Raw genomic sequence first — 22112 nt, forward strand, 5'->3', positions numbered from 1 at the left:
ATGAGTCCTTGACAAATTAATTAATACTGCTTGTCAAATATTATTGAAGAACAGCAAAGGCGAACGCGATTGTCGCTACAATTCAGAAATCATTGCTTGCATCGCTTTTCTCTCAAAATTACCGTGAGATATCAAGCTACATAGAACTATGATCGACAAAAAAGATATTGTCTTGAAAACAGTCAGAAACATTTGAACTTGAATGAATAAAACATAATGCAAATGAATAATACTAGAATGAATAGGACACAAGTTCATTTTTACAATTTAAATCATCCAGTACCAAATACGTAAGCAAAATTCGAACCAGATGCATTTAATGATAAGCTCAAAGACAATGATTCATGTCAATTGTCAATTGTCATGAGTTTATCGTCTATATAGACGTATTGCAAAAGATAATCAGTATAATAATGATCAGAATGATACCTCTACTATAAGGCCTAATTCTACATGTACTATACTACACTACTGCCATTGTAGATTATGCTGATAATACATATGATAATAATGATATGATAACAATTATAACAATACTATATACTTATACTAATCGTCATCAAAATCATCATGTTCATATTCATCATAATGATAACAAAAATAATGATTATAATAATTACAATAATAATTTATATTAACGATGATAATCATGATAAGAATAATAGTCACAATAACAAACATAATAATTACAAAAATAACATTAGTAACACCACCAACCATAATAATAATTGTTGTCATTATTATTGTGATTCTGCTTCCAGTACTACTCCTACTACATGTACTAGGAAGAAGGAGGGGAAGAGGAAGAAGCTTATTGTTTATTTTTTGTATTCATTCATTCATTTCATTCATTTTTATTTTTTCATTTCCAACAAAATACAATACATAATAACGAATACAATGTAAAATGTATACAAAACATAGTTACATTGGTAATAAACAAATCTTAATAATAATTTATACATTTTAGGAAGACAAAAAATGAATTTTAAAACTTAATTGCATTAATATTTTGAGAAAATGGAGAGGTCCACTGAAAAGCAAAGCTTGTAAATTGTGGACCCCTCAGATAATAATGAGTGTGAACAAAATATTGAATACATAATCAATTAAAGAAGAATAGTGGCCAACAGAGAACATTTATTAAAACACGTAATGACTGTAAACAAGAGAGTATTATCGAGGCATACAAATGCACAGGGAGGTAAGAGAGGGAAAAGCAAGGCGATAAAGAGGGAGAGAGAGGGAGAGAGAACGAGAGGGGGTAGCCTATGGCCCGGGTTCAAATTCAGTTCTCTTTAATTTATGTGACCCAGTACCGATGATCATAATTTTATCTACCATGTGATTGTCATGTGTACGCCACACCGAATAGCACTAGCTTACATTTTGTTATTGTTGTCAAGAACTTATTGGCATGCAGCCAGTAAATTTTCATCATGTGTTTGATCTTGTATTGAAAAAAAAGATCAAACACATCATCATAATCTACAGAGTGCAACCAAAAAATTCTTAACAACAATTGAAATTTCTTTCAGGAAGCCTAACACTAAAAGCTGTTTTTGATTCAAAGAGCATCGTAGAGACGATGAACAAATAAGAATAATACTACATTTACTTCTATTTTCCCCGCCAAATGATACGAACGAAAAAATCAACCGAGGGTAATCAACTGTTAAACGAATTTATCATGAGTCCTTGACAAATTAATTAATACTGCTTGTCAAATATTATTGAAGAACAGCAAAGGCGAACGCGATTGTCGCTACAATTCAGAAATCATTGCTTGCATTGCTTTTCTCTCAAAATTACCGTGAGATATCAAGCTACATAGAACTATGATCGACAAAAAAGATATTGTCTTGAAAACAGTCAGAAACATTTGAACTTGAATGAATAAAACATAATGCAAATGAATAATACTAGAATGAATAGGACACAAGTTCATTTTTACAATTTCAATCATCCAGTACCAAATACGTAAGCAAAATTCGAACCAGATGTATTTAATGATAAGCTCAAAGACAATGATTCATGTCAATTGTCAATTGTCATGAGTTTATCGTCTATATAGACGTATTGCAAAAGATAATCAGAATAATAATGATCAGAATGATACCTCTACTATAAGGCCTAATTCTACATGTACTATACTACACTACTGCCATTGTAGATTATGCTGATAATACATATGATAATAATGATATGATAACAATTATAACAATACTATTTACTTATACTAATCGTCATCAAAATCATCATGTTCATATTCATCATTATGATAACAAAAATAATGATTATAATAATTACAATAATAATTTATATTAACGATGATAATCATGATAAGAATAATAGTCACAATAACAAACATAACTAGACTTTAATTCGTCACTTAGACGAATTAGGTGATACGTATGATAATGGTTTACATAACAAATAATGCATTACACGATATATTATTTTGTAAAATGCTTCTCCCATTATGATCTATTCATATGTCAAGATTAAATTGTGTCTCCTTGATCATCATGGATCTAGGGAAGATAGATTGAAACAATATATGACCTTTGAACCTGTGCAGTAACCAGTTACACATTTGACTCTAATTTACATCATGAAGAACACCTTTTGACGATTTTATCTTATTCACAGAAATGAAAATGTAATTGATAAATGATTATCATCATTATGATAATGATGATCATGATGATCATGATCATGATCATGAGCGCGATCATGACATCTTATTGAAAAAATGAGGGTTGATTTAGATAGCATATAGTCTCAGCTACAACATACTCAAAAATCAACAAAATCCATGCAGAAATAACGGCGATATTGCTCACAAAAGACAGGAATGTAGGATCCAGTTTTGAGAAAAAGTCATGTCCCATAGAGAATACACGCAAAATGTGAAAAATTGTCATGCCTCCTTTAATCGTAAAAATACACCATGATACTTTTGTCAAAGATAAAAGTTGTGGAAACAGCATTTGTAGAAAAATGTCTCAGCTACAACATATCAAAATTTGAAAGAAAATTAATCCATATTTACAGAAATACAATCAATTTTCCAAAAATATGCAAACGTCATAATATGCAAATTTAAATTTTGAGTTTGGAGGCCATTATGATGACATTATGAATTAATTGAGGGTCAAATGAGACATGAAATCATATCTCCAACTCATAATCTATCCAAATATGAAAAAAATATTAGGAGTTTATATCTATTCTAGAGAGTAACAATGAATTTTATATAGGCATGTTTTTGCCCATGTATTGTGGATAAAGATAACGCAAATCCGCGCGTGCTGTCAACTTTGACGGACGCTCATTGCGTTATTAAAAGGTGAACAAGTTATCAAAATGCTTGGAAAAATGTACCAAATATGATGACAGAAAAATTTCGGCGATTCTATGTTGAAAAACGCTAGTACGCGCAAAAAACAGGCGCGCATGCGCGTGAGCATAATTTTTTCTCAAATTCTCTATATGGCCTGAAACGTATGCAAAAAAAATTTGGGATGATTTAGAGCATTTTAAATTTTTGCGCGCGCGTAAACGCGCGGACGAACGCGCACGCGCGCATTTGCGCACGTTTATTGACCTGATATTGACCGGACGGATATTGATCTTAATCGTGATAATTATGAATGAGAAATACTTTTCCGTTATGAAGATATGATCATAAATTGATTTTTACAAAATGGCGCCTGGGTGACGTCACGATGATTTTGAGTCTTTGAAAAGTCACGCAGTTCTAAGTTAGACTAAGATCTATCATCATTGAAAGTTTCATGACAATGGCTTTATTCAATCTTGAGATATCCTGCGAACAAAATCGAGGAAGAATACTAGGAATAAAAATCTTGACGAAATCAATAGGTGATACGTAGACTTCGTTACGTATCACCTAATAATTACAAAAATAACATTAGTAACACCACCAACCATAATAATAATTGTTGTCATTATTATTGTGATACTGCTTCCAGTACTACTCCTACTACATGTACTAGGAAGAAGGAGGGGAAGAGGAAGAAGCTTATTGTTTATTTTTTGTATTATCGAGGCATACAAATGCAAAGGGAGGTAAGAGAGGGAAAAGTAAGGCGATAAAGAGGGAGAGAGAGGGAGAGAGAACGAGAGGGGGAAGCCTATGGCCCGGGTTCAAATTCAGTTCTCTTTAATTTATGTCACCCAGTACTGATGATCATAATTTTATCTACCATGTGATTGTCATGTGTACGCCACACCGACTAGCACTAGCTCACATTTTGTTATTGTTGTCAAGAACTTATTGGCATGCAGCCAGTAGATTTTCATCATGTGTTTGATCTTGTATTGAAAAAAAAGATCAAACACATCATCATAATCTACAGAGTGCAACCAAAAAATTCTTAACAACAATTGAAATTTCTTTCAGGAAGCCTAACACTAAAAGCTGTTTTTGATTCAAAGAGCATCGTAGAGACGATGAACAAATAAGAATAATACTACATTCACTTCTATTTTCCCCGCCAAATGATACGAACAAAAAAATCAACCGAGGGTAATCAACTGTTAAACGAATTTATCATGAGTCCTTGACAAATTAATTAATACTGCTTGTCAAATATTATTGAAGAACAGCAAAGGCGAACGCGATTGTCGCTACAATTCAGAAATCATTGCTTGCATCGCTTTTCTCTCAAAATTACCGTGAGATATCAAGCTACATAGAACTATGATCGACAAAAAAGATATTGTCTTGAAAACAGTCAGAAACATTTGAACTTGAATGAATAAAACATAATGCAAATGAATAATACTAGAATGAATAGGACACAAGTTCATTTTTACAATTTAAATCATCCAGTACCAAATACGTAAGCAAAATTCGAACCAGATGCATTTAATGATAAGCTCAAAGACAATGATTCATGTCAATTGTCAATTGTCATGAGTTTATCGTCTATATAGACGTATTGCAAAAGATAATCAGTATAATAATGATCAGAATGATACCTCTACTATAAGGCCTAATTCTACATGTACTATACTACACTACTGCCATTGTAGATTATGCTGATAATACATATGATAATAATGATATGATAACAATTATAACAATACTATATACTTATACTAATCGTCATCAAAATCATCATGTTCATATTCATCATAATGATAACAAAAATAATGATTATAATAATTACAATAATAATTTATATTAACGATGATAATCATGATAAGAATAATAGTCACAATAACAAACATAATAATTACAAAAATAACATTAGTAACACCACCAACCATAATAATAATTGTTGTCATTATTATTGTGATACTGCTTCCAGTACTACTCCTACTACATGTACTAGGAAGAAGGAGGGGAAGAGGAAGAAGCTTATTGTTTATTTTTTGTATTCATTCATTCATTTCATTCATTTTTATTTTTTCATTTCCAACAAAATACAATACATAATAACGAATACAATGTAAAATGTATACAAAACATAGTTACATTGGTAATAAACAAATCTTAATAATAATTTATACATTTTAGGAAGACAAAAAATGAATTTTAAAACTTAATTGCATTAATATTTTGAGAAAATGGAGAGGTCCACTGAAAAGCAAAGCTTGTAAATTGTGGACCCCTCAGATAATAATGAGTGTGAACAAAATATTGAATACATAATCAATTAAAGAAGAATAGTGGCCAACAGAGAACATTTATTAAAACACGTAATGACTGTAAACAAGAGAGTATTATCGAGGCATACAAATGCAAAGGGAGGTAAGAGAGGGAAAAGTAAGGCGATAAAGAGGGAGAGAGAGGGAGAGAGAACGAGAGGGGGTAGCCTATGACCCGGGTTCAAATTCAGTTCTCTTTAATTTATGTCACCCAGTACTGATGATCATAATTTTATCTACCATGTGATTGTCATGTGTACGCCACACCGACTAGCACTAGCTCACATTTTGTTATTGTTGTCAAGAACTTATTGGCATGCAGCCAGTAGATTTTCATCATGTGTTTGATCTTGTATTGAAAAAAAAGATCAAACACATCATCATAATCTACAGAGTGCAACCAAAAAATTCTTAACAACAATTGAAATTTCTTTCAGGAAGCCTAACACTAAAAGCTGTTTTTGATTCAAAGAGCATCGTAGAGACGATGAACAAATAAGAATAATACTACATTCACTTCTATTTTCCCCGCCAAATGATACGAACAAAAAAATCAACCGAGGGTAATCAACTGTTAAACGAATGTATCATGAGTCCTTGACAAATTAATTAATACTGCTTGTCAAATATTATTGAAGAACAGCAAAGGCGAACGCGATTGTCGCTACAATTCAGAAATCATTGCTTGCATTGCTTTTCTCTCAAAATTACCGTGAGATATCAAGCTACATAGAACTATGATCGACAAAAAAGATATTGTCTTGAAAACAGTCAGAAACATTTGAACTTGAATGAATAAAACATAATGCAAATGAATAATACTAGAATGAATAGGACACAAGTTCATTTTTACAATTTCAATCATCCAGTACCAAATACGTAAGCAAAATTCGAACCAGATGTATTTAATGGTAAGCTCAAAGACAATGATTCATGTCAAATTGTCAATTGTCATGAGTTTATCGTCTATATAGACGTATTGCAAAAGATAATCAGAATAATGATGATCAGAATGATACCTCTACTATAAGGCCTAATTCTACATGTACTATACTACACTACTGCCATTGAAGATTATGCTGATAATATAGATGATAATAATGATATGATTAACAATTATAACTAGACTTTAATTCGTCACTTTGAAGAATTAGGTGATACGTATACTATTTTTGTATCATGAAAGTGTGCCGATGATGATCTAATGATAATATTCATAAATACGATAATAAAGATATTGATGATGATGATTTATTTGTTTTAAATGACGATGACAATGATTAAAAGTGGTATAGCGCCCCCTTCAGGTATTCGATAGACAATTTTTATATGATTAATTAACTAAACAAGCTCAAATTTTCGCCTGATTGCAGAGCCTACGAATCATTGAACTGATATTTCGACGCACTACATACGCAACATAATGAACAAGTCTAGACTGGAATGTAGTATCATTCACCTCCCATAGGCATAAGACGCATATTAAGCAAAAAATCTAATGACGTCATCAAAAAGAATAAATATTGGTAATAATCTTGTGAAGAATTGTCTCAGCTACAACGTATCAAAATTTAGAAGAAAATTGATCAATATTTGCAGAGATACAATCATTTTCTGTAAATATGTTGACGTCATAATATGCAAATTCGTATTTTGACTTCCAAGGCCATTATGATGACGTTAAAATGTACTTAATGGCCAAATGAGAAATGAAATCATATCTCCGACTCATATAATCAAAATAAAAGAACAATCGGGGTCTAGGTGCATCCCAAAGAGCTGTGATGAATTTTGTGTAATCATGTTTTTGCCTATATATGCAATGTATTACATGTGCTCGTGCGCACGGCAATTTATCTTAAACGGACGCGCATTCCGTTATGAAATATCATGACAAAACAAAAAAAATGTGTTTATTTGTTGTGTAATGGCGTTACACGCAAAAACGCGCGTGCCTAGAACATACTCTGTTTTTATTAAAAAGTGAATTTGACGTCACGATGATTTTGAGTTACTGAAAAGTGTCACAATTCTAAGTTATGCTAATATTAATCATCATGGCAAGTTTCATGATAATGGCTCTAAGTTATTCATTCATGAGATATCCTGCGAACAAATTAATGGCAGAATAATGAATGGGAATAATAATAACTTGAATTTGTCACTTTGACAATTTAGATTATACGTATGCTAATGTTTTAAATAATGAAGAATGTATTTTCACGATTTTATATTATCTTCTAAAATGCTCTTTCCTATTAAAGGTAAAAACCAGTATTGGAAACGCCCCAATTACAAAAAATGAAATGGAAGCTCTTATTACCAATCATGTGAAAGAATATGTTTTGACTAATACATACATGATGATAACAATTTTGCCGGGAAACCGCAAACTAATTAATAATTATGTTTGGTAAATTAGTTTATCTACATGGTCTGTGAGAGATAAACGCACGTGTCGCGCACGTGTGCGTATAGTCCCATATACATATTTCAGTGTACAGTGCTTGTAACTTTACGAAGACTGGGCCAAATTTCTTATCATTTTGATGATTCCAAAACCTTGCAGTACACACCGATACTTATATGCTAGATGATCAACCTTTTCTGATCGATTCCACAACGTTTCTTTCACAATGCAATCGCATGACCATAACTGGTCTTTACCTTTAAGGTCTATCCATATGAAAAGTTTCAACTGTGTAGTTTATTGACCATTATGGATCTATGGAAGATAGATTGAGACGATATATGACAATTGACCCCATACAATAAGCAGTACACCTTTGACCCTAATTGACATAACGAAGAATGCATTTTCACAATTTCATCTTCTTCCATGAAATGCTCTACCCGTCATGTGTACCTAGATTGTGCTGCGCATAGATTCAATCGGATTATTTTGGGCCATTACAAGAAGTGGGTTATTGATGTGGACAAATGCTCATGTACCCTTTAAGCTCATATTATGTATTTTATTACCAGAGGAAAAAAAATTGGTCAGTCACTCAATAGTGTCTGACAGTAAAGTATAGAAAGTAAAGGGGTTTCCTTGTTTAATTTGAATACTAGAAAACTGCTAACGTTTTTATTTCACAAATAGGACAAACGCGACATATGCATAATTCCTACAATGTTCTACAAAATTTGCGAATTTAACTTTCAATTGAAAATTTCGACATAATCCCACCCTCTGATCAAAAAACAAAAGACACAACTTTTATAGCCCATAGTCTCAGCTATAACATACCAAAATTTGGGAGAACATAGAGCACAAATAAGCTAGATAGTGCTCAAAGATTAATGTCATGTAGATCCATGATTTGAACTAAATTAGCACCTTCCACAGGCTTAACACGCAAATTAAGAAAATCTGTCAAGTTACCTTTAATCGCAATGTTCACTTTGATGATGTCATCAAAATGAGAAATAATATGCAGTTAACTTGTAGACAATTGCCTCTACTACAATATATCAACATTAAGAAGAGAATCAATCAATATTTACAAAGATACAATCAATTTTCCATAAATATGCTGACGTCATAATATGCAAATTCGTATTTTGAGTTCCAAAGTCAATATGATGATGACACGATATACTTAATGGCCAAATGAGACATGGAATCACATCTCCGACTCATACTCTATCCGAATATGAAAAAAAAAATTGAGGGTTCCCGTCCATCCCAAAGAGTCATAAGGGTTTTGTGTAGGCATGTTGTTGCCCATATATGCTATGTGTTACATGAGCACGCGCGCACGGACGTTTATCTTGAACGGATGCTCATTTCCTTATTAATGGTCATAAAGAGATAAACATGGTATCACATTGTTCGGGAAAACATGAGGAATACTGTGTCAAAAAAAATCCAGGATGAATTATTTTGCGTTCGGCCGTGACAAACGAAAACGCGCGCGCATCATTAAATTATTAGAGAAAGAAGACGATTCGTTGTACCGTTCTCGACTCTTAATCCTCGTCAAAAATTCAGTTTCTTTTGACGTTTCATTAAATTATTAGAGAAAGAAGACGATTCGTTGTACCGTTCTCGACTCTCAATCCTTGTCTGAATTCAGTTCCCTCCCCCCCCCCTTCCTGTGCGAAGCGCGGAAGCTTTGACGTTTCAATACATTATTAGAAAAAGATGACCATTCGTTGTACCGTTCTTGACCCTTAATCTTTTTTTCTTCTTTCTCTCTCTCTCTCTCTTTCTCTCTTTTTTGGTCGGCGTTTTTTTTTTTTTTTTTTGGGGGGGGGGGGGGACCGCCCCCAATGCCCCCTGTCTACGCGCCTATATCCTCTCTGTCTCTGTCTCTCTCTCTCCCACTCTCTACTATTTTGCACTTTTTCGCTTCGCGCTAAACATTTAGCTCGTTGCTTTTTAACGCTGCGGCTTAGCATTTAGCGCACTGCATTTCTATGATGCTGTTGATTGAATAAATTGAATAAATTCAACAATTCCTGATGAAGCCGTATGAACGAGAATTAAATATATTCTTGTCTCATATACAGTTGTCTCATTTACGTATGTATTATGAAAATGAGATAGCAACATGTGTATATTGATGGTCATCTTGCAAGTAATAACCATTAACTACTCCCATCTGGCTCTCATCATTAATTTTTCTCCTCATTTTTAATTTTTGTTATGGTGAATTATTGGGGGGGGGGGGATGATTGCACAGGCCATCCCCACCCCACCTGAAATATTGGGGGGATATCCCCCCCCCCCCCGGGATTGACACCCATGCACGGGTAAATATGTTGCTGTGTCGGGTCAGCTGTGTCGGTATTTTTGCTCGATCCTTGTGTACTATATCAATGCAGAAGTTTGAAGTCGGTGAGATGTATATTATCGGTCGGCCGACAATTTTTTTTCCCCTACGAACTGTGACTTTGTATCCGCTGTGACGACTTCGAGAGTGACTACAACTACAATACTTGTATTTTCTCGAAGTTTCACTTTCCTATAATATCAGCTAAAGAAATCAGAGATTTAACATTTTCAGGGAAACTAAATTCAAACAAGGATTAAGAGTCAACAACGATACGACGAATCGTCTTCCCTTCTCTATATTTTGATGAAACGCCAAAATTTCCGCGCTCCGCGCGAGAGGGGAAAACTTCATTTAGACGAGTCGTGAACGGTACAATAATTCGTCTTCTTTTCCTAATAATTTAGAGAAACGTCTAAGCTTCCACGCTTCGCGCGGGAGGCCTAACACCGACACCCCCTAACGAGCGCGCTTCGCTTGCTCACTACCGCCCCTCCCTAAAATAAGATCCTAGCTCCGCGCCTGCATTAAAATATATAGCTATGATGTTGACTAAGTTGACAAAATAATTTTGTATATTTATGTCGTCGAGGAAATTGATTATTTGCGCATACGCAAGTACTATAGATAGTCCATAGTAAAAACAATTTAGCCTTCGGCCCCGGGTTTATAGGGTTATTTGTAGATATTGAGACACTTAATTTTGTCGGTAATCGTTGGCCTCTACCCCCCCCCCCCCCCCCCCACTGAAAAAGGTCTAGCGACGCCCCTGATACAATGTATTAGGTCATCGTGGAAATTCTAGAAAGCAACAGGGGAGGGATCAAAATAAGCTTTGAAGGGCACTTATACGTAAAGAAGAGAACCCTTTCAGACGGGAAAATTAGATGGCAGCCTTTTTGCTTATTCCCATTTATACAAATCATTTTGTAGCAGTTTGATGTCAGTTCTTCACGATAAGCCAATAGCTCTTCTTCCGGTGGTTCCGTGAGTCCCTTAAAGTCAGTGAAAACAAAGTACTCGAATGAGATTGGGTGTTTTACACACTAATAGATATATATATATATAGTAAAGCTACATACACTTCACTGAAGGAAAGACACCTATAGAAAACGGACTGGATATTATTGAAAATACTATTCTAAACAAGAATGTACTACATTACGTTACAATTTTACGAGAGAATTGGAACTCGAGAGGGGAAGAAAAGAAGATTAGTGATGAAAATGAAAGAAGACTAATAGCATGAGAGGAAAGAAAAGAGCTATGAAGACAAGAAAAGGGTGTAAAAAGGAAAAGGAAGAGCAAGAGAGAGAGAGAGAGATATATAGCCTTGAGCTTTGGATCGGCTAATGAGTAATAAATGAAACAGATTTTGAGCGGAGTAATTATCTTTCGCCGGAGAACTTGCATAAGGAGCTAAAACTTGATGTTTTTTTAAATCAAACATTATGGGAAATAGCAAAAAACGGCTGAGCATTTATTGCACTAATTGCCAGAGGAGCATTCATGTCTTCCACGAGGCTGCACTTTTGGATCAGAGAGCAATTTAATTGTCGGCGGAGCATTGTCTTTTGCGGGGTACTTTTGGGGAGGAGCAACAATTATTGTCGAAGTAGCCTTTGTATTTTACGGGGCACTAGCGGAGCAAATGTCGGCGGAGCAATTGTCGGCGGAGCAAATGTCACCGGAGCAAGTGTCGCTTCAGGCGGAGCAAATGTCGGCGGAGCAATTTTCGGCGGAGCAAATGTCACCGGAGCAATATTGTCGCGTTTTGCGGAGCAATTGTCGGCGGAGCAATTGTCGGCGGAGCAAATGTCGGCGGAGCAAATGTCGGCGGAGCAACTGTCAGCGGAGCAACTGTCGCGGAGCAATTGTCGCATTTTGCGGAGTAAATGTCGGCGGAGCATGTGTCATGGAACCCATTTTTAATGTGCAATACAAGAATATAAGAATATTTTTATTTTTCTAACTATTATTTTGATGGTTCATTTGTGATGATAAACACAACGAATCAGTTTCTCGTGTATACAGTGCGTCCCAGAAAAAGAAACCGAGAATTATCGATGTTTTATTATAACTTAATAACAATTATAATTAACAAATGACACACATCTGAAAAGCTTAGATCTTCCTCTTTCATTTGATGCAACTCATATGATTAATATCTCACGCATAAGTGATTAAAAGCAATTTGAAGAGAGGAAACCAAAAAGTCATTTGGCGGGCGCTATCTGAATTTAAAAAAAAAAAATCACATTTCTAGAAAAGTCCAATTTCTGCTCTTTCATATGACACCTCAATCAGGAAAAATGGGCGAGGAATAACAAAGTTCTGTTTGTTTAATAATTTGATCAAACGAGCTCGTTTTCACTGGCTACCTGCCGTAGCAACAGACAGAGTTGACAAAAGACTTAACTCCGTTTAGTTGAAGATCAGCCATGCATCAGGTCTTTCGTCTTCTGTGTGCATGGCTGATCGTCAACGAAACGGAGTTAAGGCAGAAATTGAACTTTCTAGAAATGTGATTTTCTTTTTAAAATTCAGATACCGCCCGCCAAATGACTTTTTTTTTCTGGGACGCACTGTATATTACGTATTTTTACAATGTGTGACCAAAATAAATTTTGTGAATTTGGATGAATAAAAGGAATTTCATTTCACTTCATTTCATCATCATCATTGTGATCATTATTATCGTTGTTAGGGTTGTTCTTATCTACATGTACACCTATTACTATCTTATCATAATCGTTACCTACTAAAATACAAACTGAACTAGCATGCGGCATGAAAATAATTGTCCATGATTAATTGTTGGTATAATTATATTGAACATGTTTCTAGGTGGTCGAGTAAAGCTTGGTGAAGGGGAATCGTTCATCATCGAATCGGGAACTAACCAGCGGGGTGTATATGATTCTGATCTGGATATATTGTGGAGAGTGAAGGTCCCTGAATCATGTGATGTTCTCATCGTATTCGAGTCCTTCGTCACAGCGTTTCAATACGATTATCTGTATATCGGAAATGGAACGAAGAAATCAGACTATCCGGTAAGAATCATAAATATTGTATTCAAAATGTCCCGTACAGTCGGCTAATACCATATACATGTTTATATACCTCACTTTAGCAATCCAGCCATCTGATTGGTCGACATTGGAGTCGTGATTTTAGTCATTCCTTAAAATGCCAAAACCGGTCAATAGTCTTTTGAAAAAAGCCCTAGGGCACTTGTCAAAAGACTTTTGACCGATTTTTGCATTTTACGTATATGCGTGCAATCTCAATGGGAAGGATATTAGCATACAAACTTGAGTGGTGCGCGACCAGACACCCTATTAAGACGAGGTCTCGATAGCGTAAATAAACTTGATTACCATGATTGATATAGGCATAGTTGTATACGCTCAGATCAAGGGGAGGTTGCATGATCGTGCTGTCACCCCTCGGGCCTCGGGGTGATAGCACGATCATGCAACCTCCCCTTGAGCGTATGAAAACAACTATGTCTCTCACAGCAGTCATTATTACTATAATAACAACGAAAATGATAGTAAACCCAAATAACAGTAATGCAGATTTTGATGATGGATGACGATGATGATGATGATGATGATGATAATGATGGTTATGATGATGGTAATGATGTTAATAAGAAGAATAACAGTGCTGGTGATGATGTCTGTGTCTAATGATTCGCCTAACCGTAACCGAAAAATCTCCTTGCTTACTATAAGCCGGGTCACTTCAACTACGATTCTGCAATCACCATAATTTCAAAGTATAACAGATATGTTATTTCATGTTGTTCCTAATAATATAGACATGGACTTTATCTGGGTACACCGTGCCGTCTCAGATCAGGATGAATTTCTCTACAGTATGGATCAGGTTTACTTCAGCACCTTACTCAGGACGACGTGGATTCAGAGCTAACATCATATCTACATGCGAACAAGGTAAAATACTGCTTCATTGGCGTAGCCACAGGGAATTAAGGCGGGGACAGATACCCCCCCCCCCTACTCCATTGATTAACGAAACGAACAAAGGTAAACCCTGAGAAAAGAGAAGGACGTGAAAGGGAAAAGGGAAAAAGGACGATCGAAAAAATACCAAGCACCACCTTGCACCCCGGCCCATCCCTCTAATCAGTAGCTTTATACATTTCATTTTCATTATCGACGAAACTTCTTCATTATGTAACTTGTATTTACTTTGTTTTGATTTGTACTACTTCTGCTTGTAGAAACAAAACATTTAATGTCCTTTGGCATGACTTTGCTCTACATTTCCCACACTCCACCCAGGTGATGTAAATGGGTACCTAGCAGGAATTTATTCCTTGACATGCAGCTAGGGGGTGTAAGATGACACCTTTTTTTGTTTTGGTCTCAAAATTTGAAAATTTGACATTTTGCTCCGTTGGGGGGGGGGGGGTTTAGGGATTTTTTACGGGGGTTTACACACATAAAAATACCAAAGGAGGGGGGTTAACCCCCAAAACACCCCCCCCCCCCTGCGTACGCGCCTGCAAGAACCCATTATTATTATTATTATTATTATTATTATAATCAATGAGCGATACACTTATTACATGTTAATTAGGAGTCGTGATTTTAAAAGTTCCCCGAGACCTCACTGAAATGCGTGTATTACATTTAACACATGTTTCGATAGAATGTCGGTGAACTTTTACGTATGACGGTTTCATGAAACGATGCTGGTTTTAGAACATTTCCCTATAAAGCTTGTTATCTAAATGGTTCAAACAAACAGTCTTCATGACAGACTCACAATGGATGCAAACCAGTTCCTCCCAAACTGCAATGTCATACTGGGGTTCAAGATTAAGATTTTCACCAACATTAACATTGGTCTTCAAGGCCCCTCCTTTTAATCATTATTCATTCTTCCATTTTAAGTCTACGGATTGATTGGTGTAATATATTACTTATTAGGCCGAGGAATGTTACTAAAATACTGAATGTCTAATACAATATTTCCCTTTGTTTCGCAGATAATACAACAGTAGACACGGTGGGTAAGTTCCTGAAATGTAATTGTTTTTATAGATATCAACTTAGAAAATAGAATACCTCACTTTTTTGGTAAGTGAGGAAATCATTGCAAGATATTTAATCCTCAAATTGCTATTTAAATCAACATTTCCCCCAAAGATTGCTGCTCGTCCTTATAACAGCCACATCAAACTATTTAATTGGTTGAGCAATACCTACATATTAAGTTCATAGATGACTAGTCTAATTGTGAAATTAAAATTTTGCTCCAAAGCAAGGTAATACAGATATACACGCTGGAATTTGTAGTTGTTATCAAATGTACTTAATTGTGGAACGTCAGGAGTGTCCATTTTCGACAGACATGAGCGATAAAAAAGGACCCATTTATTATTATTATTATTATAATTTGTATTATTATTATTATTGTTGTTATTATTATTATATTTTTGAACTAGTGGAAAGTATGCAAAATGTTGTCTGATTATTCCTCTAATAACCTGGGATCTCTTCACGTCTGATTTAATTCATTTCATAGGTTCTGGATATCAGGCATTGGATGGAGAGACGTATCAGATCGCTTCACCGAACTATCCAAACAACTATCCTCCGGGTATAACATTAACCTGGGCCTTTCAGCTACCAGACCCACGAGACTGTAGAATCTATGTCACTTTCTTAGACTTTGAAACTGAACAAGATAATGATCAGGTAATACTTAGATAGCATTTGATCTCCGTTATAACAACTTTGTTCTAGATCACATTAAAGAATACCTTTGAATAATACAGAAATGCCTTGTACTTATCAGGGGAAAATGCAATGATAAAGAGGAAACCGAAATCAACTGGGATAAAGGAGAGGTCTTCGTTTATTTTTACAGCACTATAACATCTATATCGTTAAAAATATATTTTAGAACCTTTACTAGAGATTTTAGTAATTTCTGTGATCATAATTAATGAAAAAATAATGACAACCGATTCGAAATTCACAATGTGTAGGTTCTTGATCATTCAACTTTTCAAATAATCCTGAACAAATTAACAAGCCTACTGTAAACCCCTTCCCCCCACCCCCCCCCCCGATCTTGTGTGCCTGTATCCGGTTGTGGGTGTGGGTGTGGAATGAAGGTACGTCATATCGCCTACCTTAAAATAGAAGCATTAATTAGACCCCATTCCAGAAAATGATTATTATATTCCCTTTGTTGCTGTTCTTCAGGTGCTTTTTAGAACTACAGAGGGCGCATCAACCAAAGACAAAGAAAGCTTTTCAGGAGGGAGCGTACCCTTAAACCATCCTATCCTCGTTCAAATGGAAGACTCCTCGACCTACGCTTATATTCGATTCACATCATTGGAAAGATCGTCCACGGCTCGTGGTTTTATGGCTAACGTCACAGCAGACTGCAAACCAGGTTGGTTAATCGATTGATGGGTTAATTGATTGGTTGATTGGTTGATTGGTTGATTGGTTGATTGGATGATTGGTTGATTGGTTGATTGGTTGATTGGTTGATTGGTTGATTGGTTGATTGGTTGATTGGTTGATTGGTTGATTGATTGGTTGATCGGTTGATTGGTTGATTGGTTGATTTTCGATTGATTTACGTTAATATGCCTTAGTGATTGCTACATTTGTATATGTATGGAGAAGGTGTCGCTGTCTTCCAGTAAATCATAAGTACTGTACAATTTTAGTCGAAATTTGAAGCAAATTAATATGAATAAATTTTAAAAATGATTTGAGTCAAACAAACTTGGATGATGTTCTTACTTAAAATAATGTAAATACTACATACCAAATATTTGAAATTGAATAATAATAATTATCCTTGCTTATATAGCGCCTAACACTTACTTTATCAGAAGTCTCTAAGCGCTCTACAACAAAGCAGCATAATTACCCTGGCTTTAGCAGTGCAGCTGTTACGCGCGCTGCGTTTCAAGGAATAAATTCCTACCAGGTACCCATTTACTTCACCTGGGTGGAGTGTGGTAAATGTAGATCAATGTCTTGGCAGTCGATTGGTTTTTATTTAAACAAATCATGATCAACAGTTAACTACTGTAAATGGTAATATATCTCCACTATCATTGATTCAGAGTGGTGTCCGGCAAGGGAGCAAACCCGACCCTTTGTCATTTACATTAATGACGAATGATTTACATTATGTGATCACGAAAAGTAAAGTGTCATGATATGCAGACGATACATGTCTTTATTTTGCTGCTGGAAATCCTATGGAATTAGAAACAACTTTAAATCATGACTTGTCTTTTGGGGGGAATGAATGTGTTTTTTTCATAATAATTTTATTTGGTATGTGAACAAATCTAAATATATTTGTATTGGTACAAAGTCAACAGTACGTTTATGTACAAATATCCGAATTAATATTAATGGTGTTAAAGTTCTACAGAATTCGATGTTGGCTGCAAATGGGACATAGCATGTTTGAAGAAGACTGTCCTGTAAATTACAATTAAAGATAAACTCCAGTTCTGGTTTAAAAAAAAAATGATTCTCACAGAATCAAACGAAACTTACACTGGATGTTCAAGATTACAAATAAATGACATGTGCCAAACAATGTTGGAAGAAAATGTATACTGGCTGAGTAATGAGCATAGAAAGACAAGGAAATCAAGTAGTACTAGCCCCGACACCATGTGTGTTGTCCCATATATAGCTTTCTGTGTACAGTGCTTGTTACTTTACCAAGACTCGGCCAAATTTATGATGATTTTGATGACTCCAGAACCTTGCAGTGCACACCAATACTTACATGCTACATGATCAACTGTTTCTGATCCATTCCACACCTTTTCTTTCACAATGCAATCGCATTACCAGAACTCACCTTTATCTTTAAACAAGAGATACTTCAAAACTTTCCTTTAACGACTCTACGGTTGGGGATTGATGGATACTAATTGTTAAACTAATCCATAATTCAGGGGCTGCAACAGCAAAAGCACTATCCCCTTAACGGGTATTGGTTCGGGGACCAGGGGCGTATTGGAAAGTAGCATGTGTTGCTGACCGTATTAATGAACAATAGGTTTGAGAAGGTCGTTTACATATGATGGAACATACCCATCTTTAATTTTGAATAAGATCAACAAAATCTTAAAGTGAATGCAAATTAAAATAGTAAGCCAATGAAGAGATTAGTAAAGTACGAGTTATGTGTTCATATTTTCTGGTTTGGCGGGTGATGAGACGGGCTGCCAATGTTTTGAATAATTAAATTTAAAGTGGACAAATGGTGGAATTCGGCAAGCCAAAGTACAGTCCATCATAATAATCTAAACGAGAAGTCACAAAAGCATGGATCAACCATTCTGTCTGTCCAAATAATTTCGAAGTCTACTAATCCTTGAGATGAAGAAAGCAGTCGTCCGACAAATATTCCTGATATGTTGTTTCATATTCAGTACATTATTAACAGTGACAATAAGGTTACGAACTACTTCTAATTATGTCAACGCCGGCAGCATTAAAGCGTGAAAGACTGTAACAGCTCCTAAACTGAGAGGTGACGTCATGTACCTCTGTCTTAAATTGATTTAACCTGAGTTTATTGGAAGAAGAACAGGACATGATATCGGAGAGGCCCTCGCTAAGTTTCTGCATAGAGCCTTCGTGATCTTTGGATGTCATAACCACTTACAGCATGGTGTCATCGGCGAACAGGACATGATTTGTCAAGCTGATCTAGACCACCGCATCACAAGAGGGCCATTCATATTATGATACATGAAATAGGCAGCATGATAGCACATGTTCTATAAAGTATTCCCTGTCCACCTCACAGCGCCCTGGTCGTTAAACCTTGAAAATTGTTTTTGTTGTAGAATTTCACGTATAACTGAATCGTATTAAAGTAGACAAATGAATATGTCATCTCCTAGATGCACTGTGAAGCATTTGGCAGATGATTTTTTTTAGTTTTTTTTTATTGTTGTCGTTCTTGTTTTCATCTATTCATCTATCGTTTCGTTTTGTTTTAGGATACCACGTGGAGCTGGAGCGTAATGAGACGTATCGGCTGCAGACATCTAACTACCCTCTCTACTACCTGACAGATAGTGACGAGTCTTGGGTGATAAAGGCTCCACAAAGCTGCGATATTCTCGTAGAATTCGCTCGATTCGATACGCAACTCAACCAAGATGTTCTTCATATCGGAAAGGGACCTGATATGTCTTCCAATGAAGTACGTTAACATCAAACACATTTTTAATAGGACGGATGTTGGACCAAAGTCATTGATAAGTCCACATTGATGATGTCCACTTTTTGGACATGCATTAAACAAGTTAAAAGTGACCTTTATAATTCTATTAAACATTTGCCAGCACAATTGAATAAATATCACTCGTTGTTCCTTTGCGACGCCCCTGTATTTCAACATTGATATTTCTATCGATATTATGTAGAGAGCAACGTGTCACTGGACAACTGGGGCATGAAATAATTGCCTTCATAATCTTCATAATTAGCTTGCAGGTCCAATAACGATATCGAAATGATGTCACGAGTGCAACAGGCGTGTGAGTATTTTGAGGCTTGACATTGTTAAATTGTTAGATTGAAATAATTCAATATATACCTTTATATTATATTTTAGCTGTTTTTCTTGTCTGGGAACTCGGTGCCGAGATACCTTGAGGTAAAGTCTAACCTGGCTTGGGTTAGATTCACATCAGATCAGGATGATAGCTCCAGACATCACGGCTTCGATGCTCACGTCACATCTACTTGTATAAATGGTTAGTCTTTTTTGGCACTGGCGTAACGTCAGTAATTAAAGGGCATTGCCGTAATGGGGGCGGAACATCGGAAATATTTGGTACATTACATGTAAGAAAACAATTAGGCAATTTGTTCAGGAGAGGGTCGAGTCATCCTTAGGTTGCCTTTCCCCTCTCCTCTCTATATTCTATTTCCCTCCCCTTCCTGTCATTAATAGTGAAGGGGGACGTGCCTCTGACCCCACCCCCACCCCCCCCCCCCTGTTAGCTAAGCCACTGTAATTGGATGTCACTATTAGCTTTAAAGTTAATCAATTGGACAATCATGGCTTTAGGGCTAAACTGTAAATACTTCCCATTAAGATATTAAGATACTGTTCGTCGTCATACATTAGTATTAGACCTAATATCAATCATACTTATTCATTGTATAGAGATAGATATTAACGGGTGGCATCAAGGCTATAGAGCAAATTTAATTCCTCCTTAGTACAGTATGTCATTGGTTATCAACATAGCTTGAAAGCTGATATCAACCTTATATATAATAACTAATGATTGACAGATATACTTTCGAGCTACAATTATCTTTGCTTGCAATAAACTGTATGCATTTATATTCCAAATACTCTTTGACTGATAAGGTTTTCTTGTTCTTGTCTATGTACAGATGCCGCGATCGAGCATAGTTTTGATACGAGAGGTAAGTGCACGCTGTAAACCTTTGTGATATATTTGGATTTCATACGCTTGCCTTCAAGGTAAAAGCTTGTCAGAGGTTTATCCAACCTAGCATTTTATACCATGTATGTCACCTGCCTTCTCGTTTACAGATAGTAATAGACGAGTTAGATATTTCATAACAAGCTACTTGTCGCAGAAGTATCCATGAATTTGAATGCATAAATAATTGGCCAATTAACCACAAGTCGGCTAAGCTTACCGCATAGCCCTGATAATTGTCTGACCCTACGATGCATTATCTCGCCTCCAGTTTCCTTTGACACACATTAATACTAAATTTTCCCCCTTTTTATTCAGGTACTGCTGTAGCACTGTCCAACGGTGATATTTATTCCATATCATCCCCCAACTATCCAAATGATTATGGGAGCGAACAACACATAGCATGGATGTTCAGGATACCAGATAACTGTCAGCTTAATATCGTCATTAATGACTTTGTAACAGAGGGCACCTTTGACAAGGTTTGATTCCATTTTATAAAACTTATCTCTTTATTTCCTTCATCATTCCTTGAAACCTTGCAATTATATAACCTTTTAGCAGCTCCTAGAAGCTATCCGTAGATAACGATATAATAATAATAAAAATGAACAACTCTACATTTATATTGCGTACACCACTACTGACATACAATCACCCTTTACGTAGATATCAACAAATCATACAGACTACAAGAATATGGTCATTAATCAAAATTCAACATAACTAAGATATTACGAAATGAAAAGGTGACATATGGTCAACATAGCTACAGACATACTACTAATAACCAAAAGTAATAAAACAAATATTCTAACTCAGGTAATAATCATAATGTAAACAGTACGCACTATTCATCAACAAGGTCTTCAATTCTTGTTGAAAAGTTCTAATTGATGAGCTCAACTTCAGGTCCAAGGGTAGGGCATTCCAGGCACGTGGGGGCAGCAATGCAACATGACCTAATATCCCATGATCCATTCTACCATCTCCACTATGTAGCTAGGAACCTGATTTGACTTGATTTTGAATATCATGGATAGTATTTTGCAGTCTAGCCTCTGTATCACTGGGAGCCAGTGCAATTGTTTCAGTAATGGTGTGGTGTGATCCGAGGATTAAGAACTAGTAATAAG

General features: G+C 35.6%; 1 protein-coding gene across 1 annotated transcript in view; it reads left to right on the forward strand.

The window, feature by feature from the left end:
• LOC100888201 (tolloid-like protein 2) overlaps window positions 1-21464 on the forward strand; it is a 39709-nt gene extending 18245 nt beyond the window's left edge. The window contains exons 3-11 of the mRNA XM_030977156.1: window positions 13308-13516; window positions 14290-14425; window positions 15487-15510; window positions 16026-16198; window positions 16712-16907; window positions 19507-19712; window positions 20127-20268; window positions 20921-20953; window positions 21292-21464. Coding sequence (XP_030833016.1) covers window positions 13308-13516; window positions 14290-14425; window positions 15487-15510; window positions 16026-16198; window positions 16712-16907; window positions 19507-19712; window positions 20127-20268; window positions 20921-20953; window positions 21292-21464 — 1292 coding nt within the window. The remainder of the gene's footprint in view (window positions 1-13307; window positions 13517-14289; window positions 14426-15486; window positions 15511-16025; window positions 16199-16711; window positions 16908-19506; window positions 19713-20126; window positions 20269-20920; window positions 20954-21291) is intronic.
• Window positions 21465-22112: the final 648 nt, after the last annotated feature.

This window comes from Strongylocentrotus purpuratus, unplaced genomic scaffold (assembly GCF_000002235.5).
Source record: "Strongylocentrotus purpuratus isolate Spur 01 unplaced genomic scaffold, Spur_5.0 spur5_scaffold_1, whole genome shotgun sequence".
NCBI lineage: Eukaryota > Metazoa > Echinodermata > Echinoidea > Camarodonta > Strongylocentrotidae > Strongylocentrotus > Strongylocentrotus purpuratus.